General features: G+C 37.4%; 3 protein-coding genes across 5 annotated transcripts in view; 1 reads left to right on the forward strand and 2 right to left on the reverse strand.

Moving 5' to 3' along the window:
• LOC104810401 (protein STRUBBELIG-RECEPTOR FAMILY 6) overlaps nt 1–10,256 on the reverse strand; it is a 20,883-nt gene extending 10,627 nt beyond the window's left edge. For 2 of the 3 annotated variants that reach the window (XM_010536690.2, XM_010536689.2), the window contains exon 1: nt 10,093–10,256. In XM_010536690.2, the coding sequence (XP_010534992.1) occupies nt 10,093–10,189 (97 nt within the window). In that variant the 5' untranslated portion in view covers nt 10,190–10,256. The remainder of the gene's footprint in view (nt 1–10,092) is intronic. The other variant, XM_019202234.1, reaches the window with a different exon arrangement.
• A 3,195-nt stretch (nt 10,257–13,451) lies between these two features.
• On the reverse strand, nt 13,452–13,598 carry LOC104810403. Its single transcript, XM_010536693.1, has one exon. The coding sequence runs from the start codon at nt 13,596–13,598 to the stop codon at nt 13,452–13,454; it is 147 nt and encodes a 48-aa protein (XP_010534995.1).
• A 2,812-nt stretch (nt 13,599–16,410) lies between these two features.
• Nucleotides 16,411–18,085, forward strand: LOC104810404 (DNA-directed RNA polymerases II, IV and V subunit 12-like). Its single transcript, XM_019202222.1, has 4 exons — nt 16,411–16,483; nt 16,650–16,700; nt 17,243–17,335; nt 17,611–18,085. Exons 2-4 carry the CDS (start codon nt 16,661–16,663, stop codon nt 17,631–17,633), a joined length of 156 nt encoding a protein of 51 aa, XP_019057767.1. The 5' UTR covers nt 16,411–16,483; nt 16,650–16,660; the 3' UTR covers nt 17,634–18,085.
• Nucleotides 18,086–26,401: the final 8,316 nt, after the last annotated feature.

Below are 26,401 nucleotides of genomic sequence, written 5' to 3' on the forward strand. Positions count from 1 at the left end.
TCCAAATATCCAGCTGTGCTTGAGGGATATTGTGATGCAAATTGGATTACTGGGTCAAGTGAAACAAAATCCACGAGTGGATATGTCTTCACAATTGGAGGAGGAGCTGTGTCTTGGAAATCTTCAAAACAAACATGTATCGCTCGCTCTACAATGGAAAGTGAATTCATAGCTTTGGATAAAGCTGGTGAAGAAGCTGAATGGCTTAGAAATTTCTTGGAAGATATTCCGTATTGGCCCAAACCATTGACACCTATATGCATACACTGCGATAATCTCGCTGCAATAGGAAGGGCAGGAAGTGTGATGTACAACGGAAAGTCTCGTCACATTAGACGTAGACATAATACCGTTAGACAACTAATCTCAAGTGGTATTATCACTGTTGACTACGTGAAGTCAAAGGATAATGTAGCTGATCCACTTACAAAAGGTCTTTGTAGAGATTTGGTTGAAAAATCATCCAAGGGAATGGGTTTATGGCCAAGGACAAGTTAGTACGATGGTAACTCTACCTAGCAGACTGGAGATCCCAAGAACTAGGTTCAAAGAGAATACAAAGTCGTAACTAACGGTTCAACATTGTCAAATATAATCCAACCCATTCTCATGATGAGACAATGTTCTATGGAAAAAGGTAAATTATACGGCTTTAAGTTAGAAGACTTAAAAGCTAAGAAATTTTTAATGGTTCCTAAATTTGACATGATCAAATAGTGTATCTTTAGAGATGACACGCTTAGGAAACCACCTATGTGAAAGTGAAGTGTGGGCCGCTTCAAGGAGAATAATAGTTGGCCAGTTCTCTAAGCTTTCATGAAACCAGGCAGGTGTTCATGGCTGAAACGAACACAACAGTGAGAACCAAAGACGGTTAAGAATTGATTGTGTGGTTTAGATTGTCTTGGTATACATAAAAAACCGACGGTTCAAAGATATCACATCTACCGATTGGTGAGTATATCCGATTTAAATCCACTATGAAAAGTTCAAAGGGAAACCTACTTATCCAGATGCGATTAATTCTTCATAGTTGAATCACAAAGGTTGCATGGTTTTAAAGAGTTTTGTAAAATTCTCTATTCATGTGGGGGATTGTTGGAGTTTTTTTTAATTAAATGAAAGGAGATATTTTTGTATGTTATTCTCCACATTTATATTCTAAAACTTAAAAAATATTTATAACTTTTGGGAGTTTTACAATTTTTCAATCCTATAAATAGGAGGCTTTGTTTTCATTTTTATACACACCAAGGAAAACACAAAACAAAACAAAAGCTTTTGCAAAAGAAAGAAAAACATATTTTCTCTTTGTGATTCAAACCGTTCTTTGAGTTCGACAAGGCACCGGAGTTTGAAGTACCACTGTTCCGGTGAGGTACGTCCGTCCTATCCTGGGAGGATATATTCCATTAACCGTAGGTACCATGCGGAGAATAATTTCCTTAAGGAGACACGGTTCGCCGTGGGTTCGGATTTGGTTTTTCGGTTTTAAAAATCATATTGATATAATGATGTTGGTTTGAACATAACTTTCTATACCGTTATCGGAATTGCATGTTCTTGACGTCTTTCATAGATATCGAAATTATCTTTCTACTGATGTATGACATGCGTGATGTGGTTGTATATTTTGAAAGTTATTAAGCTCGAAGTTCTTGGAATGGAATTGAAAGTTAATAAAGCATGAATATGAGACATATAAAATAACACACCCAACATTCATTATGAGAGAACTCTTCCATTGGTGGGATTGGTAAAGGCAAAACTGGGTGAGAAAAAAGGGAAGTGACAGAATCAAGAAGTGAATCTGTTAATGGTTTTTCTGAAAGAAATGGGAATATCGATTCATGAAATACCACATTCCGAGTAACATAAACTCTGTTACTCTCTGTGTCTAGAAGTTTGTATCCTTTAACACCAGCAGGATACCCAATGAACACTGCAGATCGTGCTCTAGGAGAAAACTTATGTCTCTCGTGATCCTGTGTTGAACAATAACACAAACACCCGAAAGCTCTAAGATGATCATAGTACGGTACCTTTTTACAGAGAACCTCAAGTGGAGACTTGTTATGTAGCAAAGGAGATGGAATACGGTTGATAAGGTACACTGCAGTCTTGATGCAATCTCCCCAGTACTGTATTGGTATTCCAGACTAAAACATCAAGGCTCTCGCTACATTTAAGATATGTTGGTGCTTCCTTTCAACCACTGAGTTCTGTTGTGGAGTATACGCACAAGAAAAGTAATGCATAATACCCTTAGTTGCACAAAACTCTGCAAACTCCAACTCACGAGCATTATCAGATCTGATCCCTCGAACCTTAGCAGCAAATTGTGTTTCAACCATTGACACAAATCCAGGAAAAATAGTTTGCACCTCAGATTTATTACTCAACAGATAGACCCAAGTCGCTCTAGAACTATCATCCACAAGAGTTAAAAAATATCGATGTCCTTCAACAGATGGAATAGCAAATGGACCCCAGATATCCATGTGCACAAGCTCAAAAGGAATAGAGGAAATATTATTTTCAGAAACATATGGTAAACGTTTTTGTTTGGACAAATGACAGACTTTACAATGATCTAGATCTGTACATTTGGACATTTTCAACACAGAAGAAAGTGTTTTTATTTTGGTCTGAGAAGGATGACCGAGCCTTTGGTGCCAAAGAACAGAATCAGCAACCAAGGCGTTACAAGTAAAAGTAGAAGAATGAAAAACGAAATCTGTGTCCCAGAGGTAGAGATTGTGCTGAAGATCAGCTTTCCCAATCGTCCATCCCTGAGTACAGTCCTGAATAAGGCAAGTTTTCTGGGTAAAAAGAACAGAAAAGTTTGAGTGTCGTAACAAGGAAGGAACACTAATCAAATTAAAGGAAAAGGAAGGTATGTAAAGGACATCGTGAAGAGTAATATGCTCATTAAGGATGACAGTACCAGATGACTTAATATTGAGAGTCTGTCCAGTTGGTAATGTAACCAATATTGGTGAAACTTCTTTCATATTTGTGATTAATGCAACATTGGAGCAAACATGTGTAGAAGCTCCAGAATCAACAACCCAAGTCAAATTGGAATGTAAGGCCGACATCACAGCAGAGGAGTAACTAACATCAGATAAGGAGTTACCTGTGTTAGCACTTTCAGGAGCTCCATGAGCAGTCACAGATGGCTCAGAGACTTTAAAATGTTGTCCAAGCTTGACAAACAGCTGCTGCAATTGGTGTTCTGTGATGCCACTAACACCAGAAAAACTGTGAGTATTAACAGGATTTTCAGCGACGACATTTGCAACAGTGTTATGTTGCGGGACTGAGATATTGTTGACCGGCGTTTGAACTTTGGTCGAAACAGAGGATTGCGAATTTCGCGGTTTGTATCCAGGTGGATAGCCATGTAACTTGTAACATTTCTGAACTGTGTGGCCTTGAAGTCCACAGTGAGTGCAAACAGGCCTTTGCTTGCCTCGGAAATTTCCAGCCATTGCTGCAACTACATCACCCGATGCATTTGTAGCAGAATTCTGAAACACCATAGCGTCAGTTGCAATAGGTGCCTTGATCAAGCGTTGTTGTTCTTGCTGATTGACCAAATGGAAGGTTTTCTCCAGATCAGGAATAGGATCTTGCATTAAAATCTGACTCCTTGTGTGTTCATAAGAATCATTTAAGCCGAAGAGAAATTCCAGCACAAAATCCTCTTCAAACAAATCTGACCAGCGCTTGTCAACTTGACAGGTACATTTTCCACATTCACAAATCGGATTGGGTCGAGTAGCCTTCAATTCTTCCCAGATTGTGACCAGCTTTGTATGAAATGAGGTAACATCCAACGAACCTTTGATAAAGATTGCGTAACTGCTGCTTGATACGAAACTTTCTAGGTGCACTGTTCTGCTGAAATCTCTTTGCGACATTCAACCATATATCGCGAGAATTCTTGATGAACAAAACACTTGATGCAATGTCAGGAGAAAACGAGTTAATCAGCCAGGATTTTACCATGACATTGTTCCGAGACCAAAGCCTGTAGTCAGCGTGTGACTCTGCAGGTTTAGGTAAGCTTCCATCCACAAAACAGAAGAACACTGAGACATAGATTCCAGTTTCATGTCTGTGGCCACCAGTGAAGGAAATTTCGTTCAAAAGCCTATGATCCCAGTTGTCGGTGGCTAATAAATCCAAAGGCCTAATCCAAATGAACAAATGTTAAGTCTATTATCAGATATCATATGACTCTATGACCTGGACAGATCCATCTGACAATAGATATCAGAGAAATGCTTGGATTGTTGGAGAACTCGGTAACTTGAGCAAGAAGGCACAATCGGACATACACTTGAAGGACAACTCGGACACGCACTCGAAGGACAACTTGGAAACACACATACACTCTCGGCCTGAAGACTTATGGCAAGCGAATAATCCAGCAACTCAATCAACTCCTAAATCTGGAAACATGCAAGGATAATTGATATATTTCCATTTATCAAAGCATGATATATTCCTTTACCATGTATAGCCTTTTGTATAATCGCTTGTCACTTTGTATATATTTTAGACAGTACAATGGTGAAAATACAAGAGAGAACATCTTTCTCAAAACCTCTTCTAGACCTAACGCATCTCTTTATCTCTCGGGTCTCTTAGAACAAGACCGAGCTCTCTTTGTTACTTTGTTCTTACGTTTCAATTCTACAAAACCATAGTATTCTACATGGTATCAGAGCATCAAGGTCCTTGACCCCTCTGTGTTACCAAATTTCTCTCTTATTTTCATAAAATCTGTTCATTGTTCTCTACACAAACCGATGGATTCGCAGACCAAACTCATTCCCATCACCTTAACCGGTGAAAACTTTTTTTACTGGAAGAAGGCGGCGACCGCAGCTCTCAACAGCAAGGGTTTGTGGGAGCACGTCTCAGTTGAAAAACAAATTTCTCCCCCGCAAAGGTCGGCCACTGAAGGAGAATCTCCAACACAATTACAGCAAAGGATTCAACGCAACAAGCAAAATGAGTTGGATTTCAACAAGTGGAAACAAGATGATAGCCAAGCATTGGTGATACTGCAAGGTTCTTTGGACCCTCACCTGCTCCAGTCATTCATCTCCCACGACACCACCAAGTCTCTATGGGAAGCACTCAGCAATGTATACGGTAACATATCGAATGTGAGTCGAATTTTTGAATTAAAGAGACGTCTCTTTCACCTTCAACAGAATGATCATCCCTTCAACAAGATTCAAGGAGAATTTTGTGCCTTATGGGCTGAGTTGGAAGAGATCCGACCAACCTCCACTGATCCGAAGACAATAATGGAGAGAGCCGATGAAGACAAAGTGTTTTCGATTCTTTCAACGCTTAATCCTTCCTTCAACGACCTAATCTATCATGTTCTCCGTCAAACCAAGCTGCCCACGTTTGATGAGTTGTGCATGATGATAAAAAGGGAAGAAGGTGGTCGAAATTATTTCGCCGGACCCATGGAACTCGCCCATTATGCCCAGAAGACGCCGGGACAATCTGCTCCACATAAAGACCGTAAGTCTTTCTATTGTGATCATTGTAAAAGGCAGGGACACTCCCGGGAACGTTGTTGGATACTTAATCCACATCTCAAACCGTCACGCTACAAGGATGCTCCTCGTCGAGGTACGGCAATGACGGCTCATCACGAACAAGCACCTACAGACAGTGCCATTAGTCTTACCTCCGACGAGTTGAAGGGACTTAAACATCTTCTTCAGTCTCTCAACAAGGAAACTGGTAACTTTTCGACCCATTCTTCAATTATTATAGATTCAGGTGCAACCACCCATATGTTTTGTGATTCTCAATGGTTCGACCATATATATCCAAGTCATGGAGTAGTTTTGGTTGCCAATGGTAAGAATGTTCCCATCCGCGGTTGTGGTAAAATTCGTCTTTTTGATCGGGATATCACAGGTTTGTTTATTCCCGAATTTCATGCTAACCTACTTTCTATTCCAAAGCTTGTTGAAGAAACTAATTGTCAAGTTATCTTCGATACTAATGGTGTTTCCTTTCAGGATACTAGCTCGGATCGTATCTTTGGTCGAGGAAAACGCAAGGGCAATCTATATTACCTCGATGATACGCATTCAAGTTTTTTATCGATTTCGTCAAATGTGTGGCACGCTCGCTTGGGCCATCCACATGCTAAAGTGTGTCGTTTATTAATTCCGCATGTTAAACCTTTTGATTCTCATTGTGACGCTTGTACGTTGGGAAAACACTGTCGAACGGTTTTTATGGATTCTTCTACTATCTATAATAATGTTTTTGATTTAGTCCATTCGGATGTATGGACTGCTCCATGTTATTCACGCGACAATTATAAATATTTTGTGACATTTATTGATGAGAAATCCAAATACACTTGGATAACACCGTTGAAGCTTAAGAGTGATGTATTTTGTGCTACAAAACATTTTATTGCCTATATTTCTAACCAATTCAATGTCAAGGTCAAGTGCTTACGGACGGACAACGGTGGGGAATATACGAGCTTCCGCTTTCGAGATTATCTTCTTCAAGAGGGGATACTTCACCAACGCTCGTGTCCGAACACACCTCAACAAAATGGTGTTGCGGAGCGCAAGAACCGACACTTGATGGAGGTGGCTCGGACACTCATATTCCACCGAAATGTACCAAAGCGATTTTGGTGTGATGCGGTCAAGGCCGCGTGCTACATCATCAACCGACTACCGACACAAGTTCTCGGGGATAAATCTCCTTTCGAGGTATTGTTTAACCGTCGAGATAATCTTGATCATCTACGCGTATTTGGTTGTATTTGTTTCTCTCACGTAGATGAAGGGCAAAGAACCAAACTCGACCCGAGAAGTGCTCGATGTGTCTTCCTTGGATACCCGGCAAATCAAAAGGGTTACATGTGTTATCACCCTCCAAGCCGACGTATCTTCACTTCCCGAGATGTTCGTTTCATTGAAGAAATCGGATATTTCGATGAGACAAATTGGTCGGCTTTGGAATCGCTTGCAACGCAAGGTACCGATTCTAATTATGATGTTATCTCTCAATTGCAAACAACTCTTCGTCGCCTAGGTGTACACACACCGACAAACAAAACAACACCTTCATCCTCTACATTGGAAGAATCCCAAGATTTACACGCGAATGGTATTCCTCCTCTCTCCTTGGCTTCTTTGAATATTTCCTTTCCCACTAACATTGCAGGTTCACTTGAGCAAGACACGTCACAGGAGATCCATGACTCACAAGAGATCGATGCCTTGTCTGAGGGGGAACTCCCCTCTCCTACCGACACGTCACACCAACATGATGCATCCATAAACCACACTCTATACTTGTATCCTCTATCGTCGAACATGGAAGAGCAAAACACTCATGATGTGCATGCTGAGTTGGACCACATGCCACATGTTTCCATGCACGATCCACCTGATCAGATTTTAGCCCCTCCTGACGTGGAGCTCCGACGTAGCAATCGGAACCGCCGCCCGACGTGGAAGGTCAAGGAACAAATGCATGGCTCTCACACTGCCATTGCCAATCCTATCGATAAGTATTCGTCTCTTGATCATTTTCCTGCTAATGAAAGAAGTTTTTTAAGTATCATAGAACAGGGAATCGAACCTTCTTCATACACTCAAGCTAAATCCGAAGAAGTATGGCGACGAGCAATGGAAGAAGAGCTTTCGGCACTCGAAAAGAATCGGACATGGGACATCACAACATTACCACCTGGAAAACAAATTGTTGGCTGTAAGTGGATATATAAAATAAAATACCAAAGCAATGGCGAGATTGATCGTTATAAAGCCCGTCTCGTCGCCAAAGGATACACCCAAACCTATGGAGAAGACTACACAGAAACCTTTGCACCGGTGGCAAAACTCCCTACGGTACGCGTCCTTTTATCTTTGGCTGTAAATCTTCATTGGCAATTATGGCAGATGGATGTCAAGAACGCCTTTCTACAAGGTGATCTTGATGAGGAGATCTTCATGAAACCGCCTCCTGGTTATATTCGGACAAAACCAGGCGAAGTTTGCCGTCTTCGCAAATCTATTTTGGCTTGAAACAATCCCCAAGGGCGTGGTATCATAAACTATATCAAGCTCTCATCGATCGTGGCTTTACAAGAAGTGAATCGGATCACTCACTCTTCACGATGAACGGTAACTCGGTTATCATTGTTCTTCTCGTATATGTTGATGACATTATTCTTTCAGGGAATGACGTGGACGGTATAAGTGCTACGAAGCAATATTTACAAAATGTTTTTGATATTAAGGATCTAGGTTTATTAAAATATTTTCTTGGAATTGAAGTAACACGTATTACTAACGGATTATTCTTGTCCCAAAGAAAGTATACTCTTGATCTGTTGCGAGATACAGGAAAACTAGGAGCTAAACCGGTGCGCACACCAATTGAGGAGCATTTCAAAGATCACCAAGAGGGGGAACCATATCAAGATCCGGAGCAATATCGTCGTGTCGTCGGTAAGTTGATTTATCTTACTATTACTCGACCTGATATAAGTTTTGCTGTGTACCAGGTTAGTCAATGGATGCACGCTCCAAGAATGGATCATTGGCACATGGTGGACCGAATCTTGAAATATCTAAAAGGAACACCGAACAAGGGCATGAGGATGGACGACAATAGGCACACTTGGATCGTGGCATACTGTGACGCTGATTGGGCCGGTGATAGGACGGATCGCAAGTCAACAACGGGATTTTGTACTTTCATTGGTGGCAATCTCGTCACTTGGAGGAGCAAGAAGCAAACAGTTGTAGCTCGGTCAAGCGCAGAAGCGGAATACCGAGTGATGGCAAATACAACAAGCGAGGTCGTGTGGTTGAGACAACTTCTACATGACCCTGCCTGATTTTGTAAATGGAAAGCAGGCGCTAGTTGGGCCTAATTGGGCCTTTTAAGAAAATGTTAACGACATTTACAGGCCCATAGGCTCAATATTGTCATTCCATTTTAGTTTCGGTCATGACGCGCCTAAAACGCGCGTGTATCGCGAGAAGTTGATTGTCATTTCGTTCGCGAGAAGATCACACTCGGAGTCATCTCTCCAATGTATACTCGGAGTCAAGATCAACTCGCTGACATCTTGACCAAGGCAACAAGCTCTTATGTTCTTAATCATTGTCTCTCCAAGATTGGCCTTGTCGAAATTGACCAGCCAATCTTGAGGGGGAATGTTGGAGAACTCGGTAACTTGAGCAAGAAGGCACAATCGGACATACACTTGAAGGACAACTCGGACACGCACTCGAAGGACAACTTGGAAACACACATACACTCTCGGCCTGAAGACTTATGGCAAGCGAATAATCCAGCAACTCAATCAACTCCTAAATCTGGAAACATGCAAGGATAATTGATATATTTCCATTTATCAAAGCATGATATATTCCTTTACCATGTATAGCCTTTTGTATAATCGTTTGTCACTTTGTATATATTTTAGACAGTACAATGGTGAAAATACAAGAGAGAACATCTTTCTCAAAACCTCTTCTAGACCTAACGCATCTCTTTATCTCTCGGGTCTCTTAGAACAAGACCGAGCTCTCTTTGTTACTTTGTTCTTACGTTTCAATTCTACAAAACCATAGTATTCTACATGGATTAGATATGCAGGGTTTTGTCCTAACGGCGGAAAACCCAGACGGAGAAAAGTGCTAAATAGAGCAACGGAGGAAAGCAGATTTAACCGAAAACCAAAAGGGATTTCAGATTAAGAGAAACCCATTTACTCGAAACAAAACCTATTTGAAGAAAAGAACAAATTTTCCCAACAAAGGAGTGAAAAGGCTGAAACTTTGGCCTGGTGATGAAGAGTGAGAAGTTTGAGCACGGGCTTAAAACTTGGACAAGAAAACATAAACCCAGAAAAAAAGATCAAAGCTAAAACGGCAGAAGGTGGGATCCAACATGAAAAGATTGGAACTTTTTTTTAGTTGGGAAGAAGAAGAAGGGAAAGAAACACAACTCATTGAGATAAAAACAGAGCAAATGGAGATTTTCAGACAAGAAGAAACTCACTGTCTGACGAATCTGTGGCGCCATGGATGAACCTTGGCTCCAATCCTACAATGCAGAGTATCAGCAGAGCCACCACCGCCACCCGTTTCTTCCTCATCTTCTTCTCCCTCTTCTCTCTCTCTCTCTAAAACCAGATGGATGAGAAAACCCAGTGCCGAAAAATGTTTTTTTTTTAACCAGAAATATCTGATTTTTGGCTTTTGAAATTTCTATCATTTATTATATAAATGATAAATTTTCTTAGCTAAATTATTTTCCTTTTTAATGCTTCCATAAAAGAATTTGTTCTTGGTTGGTGTCACCATATAAGGTTAAAGCCTTCATAAGGTTGGTAATTGTTCAAATAATTTATATTTCGATTTAAATTTTAGCTTAGAGATTATCTCATTTTGTCAAGATAAAAGAGAAACCCTTTTTCATGTGTTAAATATCAATTTGCTAAAGTTTGTTAATCGTAGCTTTCATACGGTTGAAATCGTTACGGTCGGTTCTTTACATCACCCATCCTTTCTTTGCAGAATTAATTAGTCAACTACTGTTTCACATTTGCATAAAAGGAAAGAGATAAATTCAAAAAGTGAATTCCTTTTTACAGCAGTATATTTATATATATATATATATATACACACGCCCACATGTATATATATATATACAGAACCAACATATTTTTGACTGCTAGCTCCACGTACAGACAAAATTAGAGTGACATTATATACATTACAACATTTATATATCCCTTCATAAAAAGCATTCATGCGTGTATATATATATATATATATATATATTAACAGCATATCAGGATGACGAAATAAGTTTTTTACATTTATTTTATAAAAATATAAAATTACGAAAATTAAATAAAAAAGAAAGAAAAATAAAAAACCAGATTTTACTTTATTGTTATACCTCTTCTTCTCTTTTTTTTTTACATTTATAATAAAAAATAATTTACATATTTATTAAAAAAATTAATAAAAAGATAAAAAAAATTATAAATATAACAAAAATAAATATGATACGCAATATTTAACATAATATTGTATTTTTATCATTGAAAATAATATCTCAAAATCTATATTTTCAAAATCTATTATTTATTTTTTTATTTCAACATTCCTCTCAAGAATAAATTTGAAAGAATGCAAAAGTCAATCTTGAAAAGATAATACAATAAAAATCTATAAATATTTTCATTGTCTTTAGAAAAATCCATAAACACCAAATTTAGTTCTTTTAAAAAGTATTATCCATTTTTAAATCACTTCGTTTAATTTTGAAGTTCTACCCTAACTCTTTTTGTCATATCACTTTGTTTGATATTAGAGTTTTTAGGTTTGACTTTTTTTTTGTCACAACTCGTTTGATTTTGGGTCTTTACTTCTCTTTGAACGGTTTGGATACACGAACATTCAAAATTCGAAAAAGAAAAGATTGAAAAAAAATATATATATAGAATAGGTTAAACCACTCTCATACATGTAGAAATATAAAATTACAGAAATTAAATAAGAAAGAATGATAAATAAAAAAAGAACGGAATTACTTTATTGTTCAATCTCTTTTTCTTCTTGTTACGTTATAATGAAAATAACTCATATATTTATAAAAAAATAAAAAAAAATATAGATATAACGGAAATAAATATGATATTGTGTTACTTATTATTAAAGATAATATCTCAAAATCTATATTAAGTATTCTTATTGAATATTAGAAAGTAAGTCAGATATCATTCTCATGTAATTGTTACAGAAATTTCAAATTGGTATGATTTGCATATAAATTTAGGCTTGTTCACAAAAAAGTTTAAGAGTCATCCAATGTAACATAATTCGATATCATCGATTTAGGATAAATTAAATAATCATTGATAAAAACGTGTTAGTTGTTAGACGAGCTAATATTTTTGTACATTAATTGTGGACTTTGATTATGTCCATGCGCAGGGTGGTCATTCGGTTCCATTATTTCAATTATTAACTTAACCGAATAAAGATATTTTGGTTATTAATCTAATAGTTCACCCACTTCTAAATGTAAGCAATCTTAATTTTTTTCCTATATATGGACCGTTTGGACAAACCAAAACATTAAAATATATGTATAGATGCCAAGATTTTACACTTACTATTCTACACATTCGACATGCTTTTTCAATTAATATTATCGGTACAAAAATTCAAAATTGAAAATAATACTCAAAACATGTTTTATGGGTGTTGAACTAAGTTTCTTCACAACCCTAGAATTGGCAGTTATTATATATTTTTCGGATTACAGTTGCATAATTAATAATTAATATTCATTAAAATTATATATTTTGAAATTCAAATATTATTTTTTTTTGCATAATTCTAAACCAATTAAAATGTATATTGTTTACTTTACATAATCTATAACTTGTTCATATAACAAATCATTATTTTTTTTCCCTTATATAAATCGGGTAACAGTCAATGATCGTGCCTTTTCTTTTTAAAATTTTGGTAGATGAATTGAACTTGGAATTGTAAAATGCCAACGAGAGAGGATGTGACGTGGATCTTGGATCTTGGATTATGTATCATTCTATTTTTTTTAGTAATATACATTTAAAAAATGCATTTTGTACTTTTAATGCGATCTTTTTTTCAAGTTATTGTCTATGAACTCCGTGAGGTTTAAAAAAGAATAAAACATAATTACCCAATTGTGTCTCATTGGACTTGCAATCTTATATTCATGGTCGGCTCTGTCTTATTCTTCATTACCAAAAAAAAAATTAATTAAAACATTTCTTTATCTCTTCTCATTTTTATTTTTTATGTTCGGATAAATCTTATTAAACTAAGAACTGGAATCAGTATAGATCATGGATCTTGCTCCATATATATAACTTCATTGGTACCTCCAGAAAAATAAAAATAGAAATTACGTTTCTACGTGAAAAATTAATTAAAACAAAAACCCTTCGAGGACTTGAAAGAGAGCACCATTTCTTACATGACATTGATCTCCACTGTTATGTCTGTCCAGAGATGGCGGCCGGAGCTCCATCGATGGACAAGTCTCTCTCTTTTCTTGGATGCAAACCCACAAAACAAAACCCAAAAAGGATTGATTGTTCAATCCTTTAGGCAAAAAAAAAAAAAAAACCCCCGAACAAAGGTTTGGATAAGGATTTTGCACCAAAAAGAGAAACATGATCATTTGGAGAGGATTGGATGTCTATGCAGCTAAAAACACCAAGGAGAGCTTCAAAACGTTAATGGAGGTTTCAAGAGCAAGAGACTTGAATATATATATATATATATATATATATATATATATATGGGATATATCTGAATTATTTAGAGGATATTGGAGAAAAAGGCCCTTAATTAGTCGTCGCCATGGACGTACCAGCACACGAGCATGGTGGCGCAGCGACGGAGGATATAGAGACGGGCACGTTGCTCCTTCACCAAGGAAGCACATTTGTTGGTGAAGGAGTTGCCATTTTTGAACTTTCTCTTGAGTTCAGCCATGGCGACCATTAGGGTTTTCAAGCGTGTATATATGTGAACGAAAAGGTTGAAAATTTTGTGAAAATGTTGAGACTTTGGAGGGAAAAAAAACCTTTTTTTAGTGTACGAGAAGAGGTGGTGATGGTGATTAAGTGATTGAAGATTATATATACAGAGAGAGAAGAGAATGATGAAGAGAAATCTCAAAGATTACATAGAGAGAGAGAAAAATGCATGAAGTGATGAGGACAAATGAACATGGTTCAGATTTTTGGTTTCACGACATTGGGATTTGCATGAGTTGCATTTAATTTGGTCATCGAGGGAAGTGTAGTTTCTTGATATCATTAAATCGGATTCGAAATCTTTATTATATCTTTATTATAAAGTATTCTAGACGATATCTTACATATAGTAATAGTATGTATACATGTACGTATATGTTAGAAGCAGAGTGGTTGACTTTAACTTCTGTTTTGTCCGAGCCAAATAATATGAAGTTTTTGAGTCGATATCAAATTTGAAATGTTCTGGTTCAGTTCGGTTCGATCCCTTCTATATTCAAACCGAGAATATCAAATTTGGATTCGATTTGAATCGAGGATATCAAATTTGGATTCGGTTTGAATATAAAACAGATCGAACCGAATCAAAGCAAAACTTCTCTATAATATTACAAAATTTATATTTTATTGAAAAAATAACAAATAAATACCTAAACTTTTATAAAAATCCTATATAAATATCTAGACTTTTGAAAAAATTTCCAAATAAATACAAATTTTTGATATTTTTAAATAAAAATAGGTGATGTCATTAACGGATTTTAGGTTTATCTGGGTTTTTTTATAAAAATTTAGTTATTTATATGCGATTTTTTCTTTTTTATTTGGATTCGATCATGTTATAAATATTTTATCTACCACCCTATAAAACCAATACAAAACTTATGATTTCATTATCATTATTGAAATTACGAATGAAGTTAAATTATTCAAACAACAGTATTTTACTACGTTTTAATATGTTTAGTATAACGATTTCTAAAATGTGTAATTTTTTCAAATAAAACATGAATTAAAAAGATTCATGGACTATCATGCCCACCCTCAAAGATATCAATATTTATTGTAACAGTACCATATATGATATTTAAGAGATATATTATCCCTTTAATTAGAGTGACTAGATATAATATATGTGTGCATTATTATGCATTCCATATACCGTAATTGAATAATCGTGTGTACACATCTGTCATGTTCTACTGTCGGCCTAACGTTTTGTAGGGACCTAAGTTTTTCATGTGATATCTTTAATAACCCTCTCGGTAATTGATAAACCTTTAGATGTCGGAAAGCTTCATTTCATGTTCATGTAACGCGCATAGAAATATTCCTTACGAAAATATATTCTTGAATTTTCGCGTTTGGTTTTTTCATGGACATGGGTGTCTCTGGATTTAATCCTTTATAGTGTATATATAAACTTATCACTAATCTAATGCATTCCAACCACACATGTATAATATTTGTATTTGTATACACATGTATTCTACAAAGGGTATATATATATATATATATAGTTCGAAAATTTTATGTATATATGTAAAAGCATGCGTACATATATACATATATATATATACACACACACACAAGGAAATATGAAAAGGAAAAATGATCGTGCCTTTTCTTTTTAAAATTTTGGTAGATGAATTGAACTTGGAATTGTAAAATGCCAACGAGAGAGGATGTGACGTGGATCTTGGATCTTGGATTATGTATCATTCTATTTTTTTTAGTAATATACATTTAAAAAATGCATTTTGTACTTTTAATGCGATCTTTTTTTCAAGTTATTGTCTATGAACTCCGTGAGGTTTAAAAAAGAATAAAACATAATTACCCAATTGTGTCTCATTGGACTTGCAATCTTATATTCATGGTCGGCTCTGTCTTAATTGGGATTATGGGAACATGCAACCGGCAAGATAGGCTTCGGTTTCTCCACTTGAGAGGTTTGTGTGGTTGGCTTTCTCTTTATTTCAATTTTATTTTCTTTCTTATCTCATTTTAAACCTCTAAACTTAAATTAAATTATGAAACAACAAAACCCAAATCAAGATATGACTATTTCTTTATATATATATATATATATATATATATGTATGTATGTATGCATATGTATATAATCCTTGTTGGGGTTTTACAGCTTGTAGAATAAAATCATCCTCCTGATTTTCTCGCCATTTTTCTATTGAGTTCTTCATCACTTACAGTATCAGACTAAAGATCACAGAAGATATGGATCGTATAAAATTTTGGATCATGAATAAAGGATAACATACAAAGGCTTTTTATAGTAATATGCATGAATTGGCATTAAAAATATATGGAAAAAATGGTTGTGACAATAAAACCAACTTCCTTTGTGGCGTCTAGACCCAGAAGAAACCTCAGACGCAATGTGTTGTCCTAATTCCTAAAGTGAAATTCTATTTTGAAAATACATTTACTTATAAAACTTAATCATATTTTGGATTAATATAATACTATTAATCATATTTGGGTATTATACAACAAATATATATTGAAAGCGACCCAAATTTACTGACTTGGGTTCCATCCAATCCCAATACTGTAATGGGCTTTGATCAACATGTTAGGCCCGTTTCGTATTTGTGGCAAAGATTGGGTTATATTGCCAAATCTAATTTGTTGGGTTATTTTCTCAATTAACTAATAATTCGGGGGTTGATTTTGAATAGGTCAAAGTTCAAACCCGTCGGGTATAAATAAGAAAAAATCCATCCCTATCTTCATCTTCCCTCTTTAAAATCCCCTCTCTTGTCTCGTCCTTGGAGGCTACGAAAAGCCCTAGCTCCTTCAAAACCACAACCTTTCTTGGTAAGAACGGATTTGATACTCCCCGAGAAATCTAATCCGAAACTACGGTCTCTTTTTTATGTTTCATTGAACAAGAATCTCGTACTGTCCTTTTTTTTCCCGTTTTAGATTGATTGAAAGACCCTGATCCTGACCGATTTCTGTTGTGTTCTTGTTGAATGAGTAGATTCGAACGGCATGGATCCGCAGCCGGAACCCGTTACATACATCTGTGGAGGTGAGCTCCATTGATACTTTGGGAGTTGAATTTCGTTTCTTCCTCCCAAAGCTCAAATCTTTTTGTCGTAAAAGTCCGAGTGGAGTTTCTATTGGAACCCTTAACACTGACAGGACACTGTACACGATTGTGTTTCTGCATAAGTTTGAGATTTTCAGTCTTCGTAGCTCTATTGGGTTTTATTTGCTAAATTTGTCGTTTCTTGTGAGAAAACATGGGAATGGGTCTGCTGTTTTGTAACATAAAGGCCGATCTTTTATTCAGTTCATTTGCTAAATTTGTGGTTTCTTATGAGAAATCATGGGAATGGGTCTGCTGTTTTGTGACATGAAGGCCGATATCTTATTCAGTTCATTTGCCAAATTCGTGGTTTCTTATGAGAAATCATGGGAATGGGTCTGCTGTTTTGTAACGTAAAGGCCGATCTTTTATTCAGCTCATTTGCTAAATTTGTGGTTTCTTTTGAGAAATCATGGTGGTTGGTCTGCTTTTTTGTAACATTAAGGGTGATCTCGCTTGAATCATTTTTCGTTTTGTGACAGATTGTGGTCATGAGAACACGTTGAAGCATGGGGACGTGATCCAATGCAGGGAGTGTGGGTATCGCATTCTGTACAAGAAGCGTACTCGTAGAAGTAAGTTTGGCTTCTTCTGCTTCTCTCTCGTTCTTGTAAAGTTATTGCCTTTCTTGATTGTTGTCTGGCTGTTGTGTGACATTGATGGTTTAATTCTGGGGCTTGGATTTGTCCTGTAGATCAAATTCACCCACTGTTTTTTCATCCTTTTTTGTCCAGAAAAAGTGTTGTATGAGAATTTTGTTGTCTGGGACCATACCTGGATCTAGCCATTCGGGTTCCGAGTGGTGATGAGAAGTCTTCAATCTAACCATGTGATTGTATGTTCTATGCAGTTGTCCAATACGAAGCCCGCTGAGTTACAACCACTCCGAGATTCACTCCGCCTCTCTGTGTTATATATCAACTAGAAAGTCAAATTCCCGAACTTCGTTGCTATATGCTCGGTGTCTGGTTTGATCGCCGTGATCGGGACTGGAACATATCTGTGTTCTGCCTTCAAGAACAGTCATCTCTCTCTTTCACTGTTTACTCTTTTGTTATAAAACCCTATTTAGATCTTTTTCCCGAGAAAAACTGTCAACAGCGTGTTGCATGAGCTCTTATTACCATTGTAAATAAGCGTGGAGCCATTTCGTACACGTTGGTTCGATCAATCTTCTTCGCTTGGCTTCGCTTCTGTCCTTGGAGAGGAAACGTGTGTGTATATGTGTGTGTGTGTGTGTTTCGGTGATTGAGAGTTTGTGATTATTTTTTTTCTATGTAACGTTTTAGAAGCAAATTGAATGTAGAAAAATGGTGGTTGGTCAACGCATTCAGTTTCCGAGATATTATACAAAGAATCTTGAAGATGTCTTAAATTGGAACATTCCAAGGGGACAAAAAAACATCGCACAGGAGAGAGGTTATCTAAATTTGGATAGTTTAACCGGTGAAAAAGAGGTGTAAAACGTTTATATCATCCCAAATTCGAATCTTAAATTTGAAAAGTAAATATATTTCTTATTATATGTCTGCTTTCGACCTCGAAATTAGTCTAGATTTTCGATCTAAAACACTCGGATACTTAAAAAAAAAGTTTACGTATGAAGATTTATTTAATTGTATTCGGAATGTCGAGACTCCGATCGAAGGATTATTCAAAGGTCCAAATTTACATTCGTCTTTGTCTAAATGTAGGGTGCCAACTGTGGCCAAATCCCGTCCGAGTCTGCCTAAAAAATGATCGGTCTTGGGTTTAAATTTATAGATCCCGAAATAAATAGATTTTTGAATCGTGGTCGAATCGGATTTCGGGTTTGTCGGATTAAACCCGATAGACTTCGGGTCGATCCCAAAATCCGAGTTTAAAAAAAATGCGTAAAAAAATTGATTCAAATGGAGAGAAAAAAAAACTGATAACTTTCACAAACCAAACACTCTTACATTAACACAATACATAAATACATATACAAATACACAAACAAATCCTTATCGGTTTCCTCTCAAGATAGATGAATTGAACACTTTCCTCTCTTGTGTTTCAATCCTCTATGCGCTTTGAAACCGAACATAATGATTACAGAAAACCAAACCTTCTGCAATAATCTATACAACACCACGACACTTGCTTTTAAAGACACAATAATAACTTATAGCAGTTACCAAACAACCCACGAAAGTTTATCAACAAAAACTGTAATAAAACCACCGCAAACTGTTCATTCAACTTTCCACGTCATTTTTTTCTTCTGCATCAAGTGGACTTGATCCATAGTTCCAACAGAAACTCTTATCGAACGGACTAGACCGGCCGAATTTTGTAAACCTAAAAGTATTAAGGTCGATCCATACCCGAATCCGATATTCTCAAATTGAGTTCTATATATCTCATTAAGTCATTATGCATAAAATCAGATTTTATCGTCAAGCTAAAAACATAAAAAAAAAATAAAATAAAATTTGTATGAACTATTTCAAACTTAGATTTTTATTTTATGATATTTCATATATATATACAGAAGATAGAGTCTGACATCGAAGAAAAGAGAAGGAAATTGAGCCAAGGTCAACTTGCCAGACGTAAAGATGAGCAGATTCATTACCATTGTAATTTGCATCTGCTAATTAAACTAAACCGGCAAGTCATCCTTGGCTCAAACCCATTCCCTATTCCTCCATGCAAGACTCTCATCATCACCATCACCATCACCATCACCATCATCATCACCATCATCATCACTCATGATCTCTTTATTATTAGCCAAGAGAATTCAGAAGTCTTACTACTTCTCGTGGCAAGTGTAGCTAGAGTCGGGAACGTATTTATAGGCATATATTGCGGGAACGATATTATTATATAAATTTATAGAGATTCCATGCATAACCAAAGGAATTTTGACCATCCTAAAGGATGCGGGCTGACCCTTCCAAATTCGAATAATATTCGTACCACACCACTCGTTGGCATTTGCATCCACGTGTCGGATTTTCCAGCCAAACGCGAATGGAGAATTTTTCATAAACTATCAACTTCGCAAATGGAAAAGGGTCCACGTGAAATTTAACGTCATTTTATACGGTAATTGTGTTAATCCTTGCGACGGATAAGTGTAATATTTCACGTTATTACATGAAAGAGCATTCAATCTTCTACTTTAACTTTTGTGTTTTTCTATAATACACCGGTTTAATTAAATTTATAATATGTGAATCTCCGGTTTGATTCAATGTTTCGGTTTGATTTCTGGTTTAGTTTGTTTATCTATGTTCTGCTTTTTGAATTGATAACGCAGCAGAAATTTATTCTATGATTTCTATCCATTTTCAATATATTAAATATGGAAATTTCTCTTGCAGTATTCATTCAACTATAAAAACATAGTTATTCATATAATTCATATAATCTAAATCTAACCAAATCAAACCAAACTAAACCAGTCTAAAGCGTATAGATTTTATTTTCTGATACATCTCCGTACCATGGATATTTGTGTTGCATGATTTATTTATAATGACTGCAAAAGGAAAATTTATGTAACCCGATAGTTCAACCGGTGAAATGGATGTGTAAAACGTGTGTCTCGTCCTATAAGGAAAGCAGTATATTCATTCCTATGATTTGTAATCTTCTATATCTGTTTCTTTCCTTAGAAGCTAGGTCACACAATATCTCATCCTTCTCCTCCCTCTGTATATATATTGAATGAATGATTGAGTGAATAATACGGCCGCATAAACCCAACTCATATTGAGTTTATATGGTATCAGAGCTTCTCGTGTAATACACAAATCGATCCCTACTCTGTTTCTTCTTCACTACTTGCTAGCTTCATCGCTGCGATCATGTCCGAACCACAAAACCAAACTACTGAAACTGTACCCACGTTTGACACTCGAACCACAGAAAACCCTTGTGGCATGCAACATGACAAACATCACCAAACTCACGTCAAGTAACTACTTTACTTGGAGTGTCCAAATCAAGGCTTTACTTGAAGGACATAATCTGGATGCGTTCATCACAGATTCCTCGGCTGTTCCGTCCCCTCGCCTCCTCATCGATGGCGTCTCCTCTGAAAATCCTGCATTTCACCCACGGAAACAACAAGACAGATTGCTCTTCAGTGCCCTTCTCGGCACACTATCAGTAAGTCTCCAACCCCTCATTGCTAGATCCACTTCTGTCAAAGAAGCATGAAAAACTCTTGCCAATACCTATGGCAAAGCAACCAGAGGCCATCTGCTTCAACTTCGAGAACAGGTGAAACGCAGCACCAAGGGGACTCAGTCAATTGATGAATACATTCGATTCATCCTGGCCAAAACAGAGGAACTGACCCTTCTCAACAAACCCATGGATCATGAGGACACCCTTGAAACGATTCTTGATGGACTACCTGAGGAATACAAATCTGTAATTGACACTGTCAATGCCAGAGACAACCATTTCAGTCGAGGAACTACATGAAAAGTAACTCAATCATGAAGCGAAACTCAATGCAGCGTCACCCATTGTGCAACCAGTGTTCCCTGTTACTGCAAACAACACCAACTTCAGGCCACGACGTCCACTCAACAATCAGAAACAACCAACCCAACACTGGAAAGGAAACTCACCACAGGGGAACTACAAAGGGCGATGTCAAGCATGTGGAACTCAAGGTCATAGCGCCGAGTACTGTCCTGAGTACAGACTTATTTTGGCTGGCAAGAAACCTGACAGAGCTTCCTCTGATTCTCCCCACCAGCATCAATTTTCCAAACCATGGCATGCTTCGTACAATGTCATGCATTCTCAGGGCTATGACAGTACACCTTGGCTGCTGGACAGTGGTGCATCACACCACATCACCTCGGACCTACAGAATCTGGCACTGCATAGTCCCTACCAAGGCAGCGATGATGTGATAGTGGGAGATGGGTCAGGTTTGCCTATTTCTCATCAGGGTTCATTCTCTCTCTCCTTACCCACTCGACATCTATCATTTGATAATGTCCTATGTGTTCCTGATATTCGTCAGAATCTGATATCAGTTCATAAATTGTGTAAAACTAATCACGTCTCGGTTGAATTCTTCCCCGACATGTTTCAGGTGAAGGATCTTCGATCAGGAGCGTGTCTGCTGACAGGAAATACCAAAGCCGGGGTATATGAGTGGCTTGTTCCCTCCTCAACTCCATCCTCTGTAGTTGCCTTCTCCAGCTTAAAGTCAACCCTTTCTGAATGGCACTCACGCCTCGGTCACCTCTCTTTACCTATTCTAAAGCACATTGTCTTCCAAAACAATCTTCCCCTGTCTCGAGTTACTCTCTCGTCCCCGTGTGATTCATGTTTCTGCAATAAGAGTCATAAGTTACCATTCGCTATCTCAACCATCTCATCTTCTCGACCACTAGAATATGTTTTTTCTGATGTATGGACATCTCCTCAAACCTCTATTGATGGCTTCAAATATTATCTCATATTTGTTGATCATTTCAGTCGATACACCTGGCTATATCCCTTGAAACAGAAATCACAAACCAAAGAAATCTTCATCCGATTCAAAGCTCTGCTAGAGAACAAACTCTCAACCAAAATAACCAATCTCTACACCGACAATGGGGGAGAATACATCGCCCTATCTTCTTTCCTTGCCGAAAATGGTATCTCTCATTACACCCCCCACCCACACCCCTGAACACAATAGTCTCTCTGAAAGAAAGCACAGACACGTTGTGGAGACAGGTCTGTCACTTCTCAAACATGCCTCGATCCCAACTGAGTACTGGACTTATGCTTTCACTACGGCTGTGTACCTGATCAACAGGTTACCAACACCTATTCTAAACATGTCCTCACCCTTTCAAACTCTATTTAACTCATCTCCAAACTACTCAAAGCTCAAAACATTTGGTTGTCTCTGCCATCCCTGGTTGAGACCATATTCCTCCCACAAACTTCAGCCTCGGTCGTCACCATGCATTTTTCTTGGCTATTCCAACACTCAAAGTGCATTCCTCTGCTTTGATCCTGTCAAACCCAGAGTATATGTATCCCGTCACGTAATTTTTCACGAGTCAGTTTTCCCCTTTGCATCTCGTCATCTGTTTGTTTCTGAACCCCAACCTCCTCTGCTTCCAGACACTAGCTCTAGAACTCAGGTTTAACCCCATTTCATCCTCCTTGTCAACAACCCCTGTCAGCAACACATTCTGGATCAGACCCTTCACCTTCAAACACTGAGGAAGTCTCAACCTTGCCGAGTGACAGTACACAACACAATTCATCTGGAGAGACGTCCCCTGGTTCCAGTGCTGCTGAAACAAACAGAACACATCATCAGAGTCCCACTGTCGTATCAGATCCTCAACCAACTCAAGATATGCAGAACAGGCATCCGATGGTAACAAGAGGTAAATCAAAAATTACGAAGCCTAACCCGAAGTTTGCCACTGCTATTACAGATCATCAATCAGATACAACTCCATCCACAGTTGCACAAGCACTGAAACAACCTTGTTGGAGAGCCACAATGACTGAAGAATACACTGCCCTGGTTCGAAACACTACATGGGATCTTGTACCATCAGATCAAGCTACAAACGTTGTTGGCTGCAAATGGATTTTCCGAATCAAGCACAAACCAGACGGAACTGTAGACCGCTACAAAGCCAGACTTGTGGCGAAAGGGTTTCTTCAACGTCCAGGCATAGACTATCACGAAACGTTCAGTCCAGTGGTTAAACCTGCGACAATGAGACTGATCTTAAGCATTGCCATCTCCAACAACTGGCAAATCAGACAGCTTGATGTGAATAACGCATTCCTACAAGGGAACCTCTCTGAAGATGTATTTATGCAGCAACCTCCTGGGTTTGTCGACCACAATCTCCCAACACATGTCTGCAAACTGAATAAAGCTATTTACGGTCTGAAACATGCCCCTCGTGCATGGTACTCTGCTCTCAAAGCTCATTTCCTGCAATGTGGTTTTGTCAATTCCCTGACCGATGCATCTTTGTTCATCTACAGACGGAACACCACTCAGCTTCTGGTGTTAATCTATGTGGATGACATACTAGTAACGGGCTCAACTCCCTCTGAAATCACAGGCTTCATCCACACTCTGTCAGCCACATTCTCACTCAAAGACCTTGGCCCTCTCAGCTACTTCCTCGGAGTGGAAGCAGTTCGCACTCCGCAAGGGCTATTCCTCAACCAGAGGAAATATATCTATGATCTCTTGCACAGAACTCAGATGCTTGAAGCCAATCCAGTGTCCACACCGATGTCATCATCTGCCAAACTGTCACTGACTTCTGGTTCACCTCTCCCAGATCCATCTGAGTTTCGACAGGTCATAGGCAGTCTCCAATATCTTGCTCTCACCCGGCCAGATGTGTCCTTTGCAGTCAACAAGCTTGCACAATTTATGCACAAGCCCATGGATGAACATTGGATAGCTGCAAAACGGATCCTCAGGTATCTTGCCGGGATCAAGGACAAAGGCATTTCTCTCCCTGCTCACAACTTTGTTCAGTTACACGCCTTCAGCGACGCAGATTGGGTCGGCGACAAATCTGACTTCAAATCGACGGGAGCATACATTGTATATCTGGGAAAACATCCCATCTCTTGGTCCTCTAAAAAGCAGAGCACGATCTCACGATCCTCCACAGAAGCAGAGTACAGGTCGGTAGCAAACACGTCTGCTGAAGTTAGCTGGCTGATGAATCTCTTGTCCGAGATCGGCGTCAAACTTCCCCAACCACCAGCTATCTATTGTGACAACCTTGGCGCAACGTACCTGAGCGCAAACCCAGTGTTTCACTCTCGAATGAAACACTTAGCTCTAGACTACTTATTTGTTCAAGACCAAATTCAGTCTGGCAAACTCCGGGTATCACATGTCAGTGCACGAGACCAGTTAGCGGACATCCTCACTAAACCACTCCCTCGCCAAGCATTCAATCGTCTCTGTACCAAGATTGGAATCACTGCAGGTGCTTCATCTTGCGGGAGGGTATAAGGAAAGCAGTATATTCATTCCTATGATTTGTAATCTTCTAGATCTGTTTCTTTCCTTAGAAGCTAGGTCACACAATAGCTCCTCCTTCTCCTCCATCTGTATATATATTGAATGAATGATTGAGTGAATAATACAGCCCCATAAACCCAACTCATATTGAGTTTATACGTCCCGAATTCGAACATTAAATTTGGAAAGGGAGCGTATAATTCAAAGCACATGGTTGGCTTGCGGTCCCGAAATTAGTTTGGATCTTGGTACATGATACCCGGTTGCCCAAAAAAGAGAAAAATTTACGTAAATTCATAGGCTTTAATTTATATAGAAAATCAATATTATAAGTTATGTTTTGGATGATGTCCACGGTTCGTACTTCTCGTGTCATCTTTTTTTAGATAACCAGTATGTTCACCGGGGATTTGATTCACTTAATTCTCGTGTCATCTTTATATACTTAGATACTTAATAATCGTTGCCCCAAATGAATTCATTCATTGGCAAATATATTTTTAAAAGAACCATGGTTTCTTAATCTTGATTAGACCATCTGTCCTTTGGATTGATGTTCTGATCTTGTAATTTTAACCAAACGAGTTTCTCGAATTAACTATCTAAAAATACTCTAGATATTCGACCCATTTTTTTAAAATTAAAAAGACATAAAATAATTTAAAACTGATTTTCTGAGAAACTATGTAATTAACATATTTATCTTAAAAAGACAAAAAGAAAACATATAAATCTTCAATAAGGGTACAAATCAGTACGTCGAAATAAATTTAACAGGCAGATTTCGTTGCATGGAAACGAGAGAGGGATTCTCTTTGCCTTCTTTTTTGCGTGGATAAATGGAATAAAGCTAAGATGTTCGAGAATGGTCATCACGGTGGGAATAGAATATATATATATGAATGTGATTTTGGATATGGACTTTAATATTGTGAAATTCAAAAAAATAAATTATTATTTTCATTATAAATGGGGCACACAGACATGTGGTTCCATGGTTACACATTGACCTTTTTTTTTTCTTTCCGAAGAGACTCGTAGTTTCGTTCAATGCATAGGCATCGAATTTTAGAATAATGTTTGGTAATTATGTTTTTTCCTTTCTATCTTTCGTGGGTCAAATTTAATCAGCTGCTTTATCCTCCAAAAAAAAAATCCAATGGAAATACTATATAATATAAAGTTTTCATACCTTCTTCATGTATCATAACTTAGAATCCTACCGCAAACAAATTTTTATAAGAAAATATTATACAACTTTAGGTTTGTCACAATATAATTGGTTAATAATTCTAAATCAATTGAAAAGTTCTTTACCTTCACAAAGCTTTTAATATATAAAGTAACTGGGATGGGATACCATATTGTATATAGGTTTGACAAGAGTTATAAGCTTATCCAAAGGTCACACTCGTATAGTTCTCCTCGCATGGTGATCTAGGAAGCGGACCGTTAGGGCAAACAATTTTACTCAAAAGAAAAAAGAAGAAGAAGAGTTTTTTTGGTTAATAACTCCTTATTAAAGAGATGTATTTATAATTCATATGTATATATATATATATATATATATATATATATATATATATATATATATATATATATATATATACATTTTTTTTTTTTT

Source organism: Tarenaya hassleriana, unplaced genomic scaffold, assembly GCF_000463585.1.
Source record: "Tarenaya hassleriana unplaced genomic scaffold, ASM46358v1 Cleome18, whole genome shotgun sequence".
Lineage (NCBI taxonomy): Eukaryota > Viridiplantae > Streptophyta > Magnoliopsida > Brassicales > Cleomaceae > Tarenaya > Tarenaya hassleriana.

Coding starts and splice junctions, on each gene's coding strand:
- LOC104810403 (XM_010536693.1), bottom strand. CDS start 13,598: ATGGCTGAACTCAAGAGAAAGTTCAAAAATGGCAACTCCTTCACCAAC.
- LOC104810404 (XM_019202222.1), top strand. CDS start 16,661: ATGGATCCGCAGCCGGAACCCGTTACATACATCTGTGGAG. Junction 16,701..17,242: donor CGTTACATACATCTGTGGAG/GTGAGCTCCATT, acceptor GTTTTGTGACAG/ATTGTGGTCATGAGAACACG. Junction 17,336..17,610: donor CAAGAAGCGTACTCGTAGAA/GTAAGTTTGGCT, acceptor TGTTCTATGCAG/TTGTCCAATACGAAGCCCGC.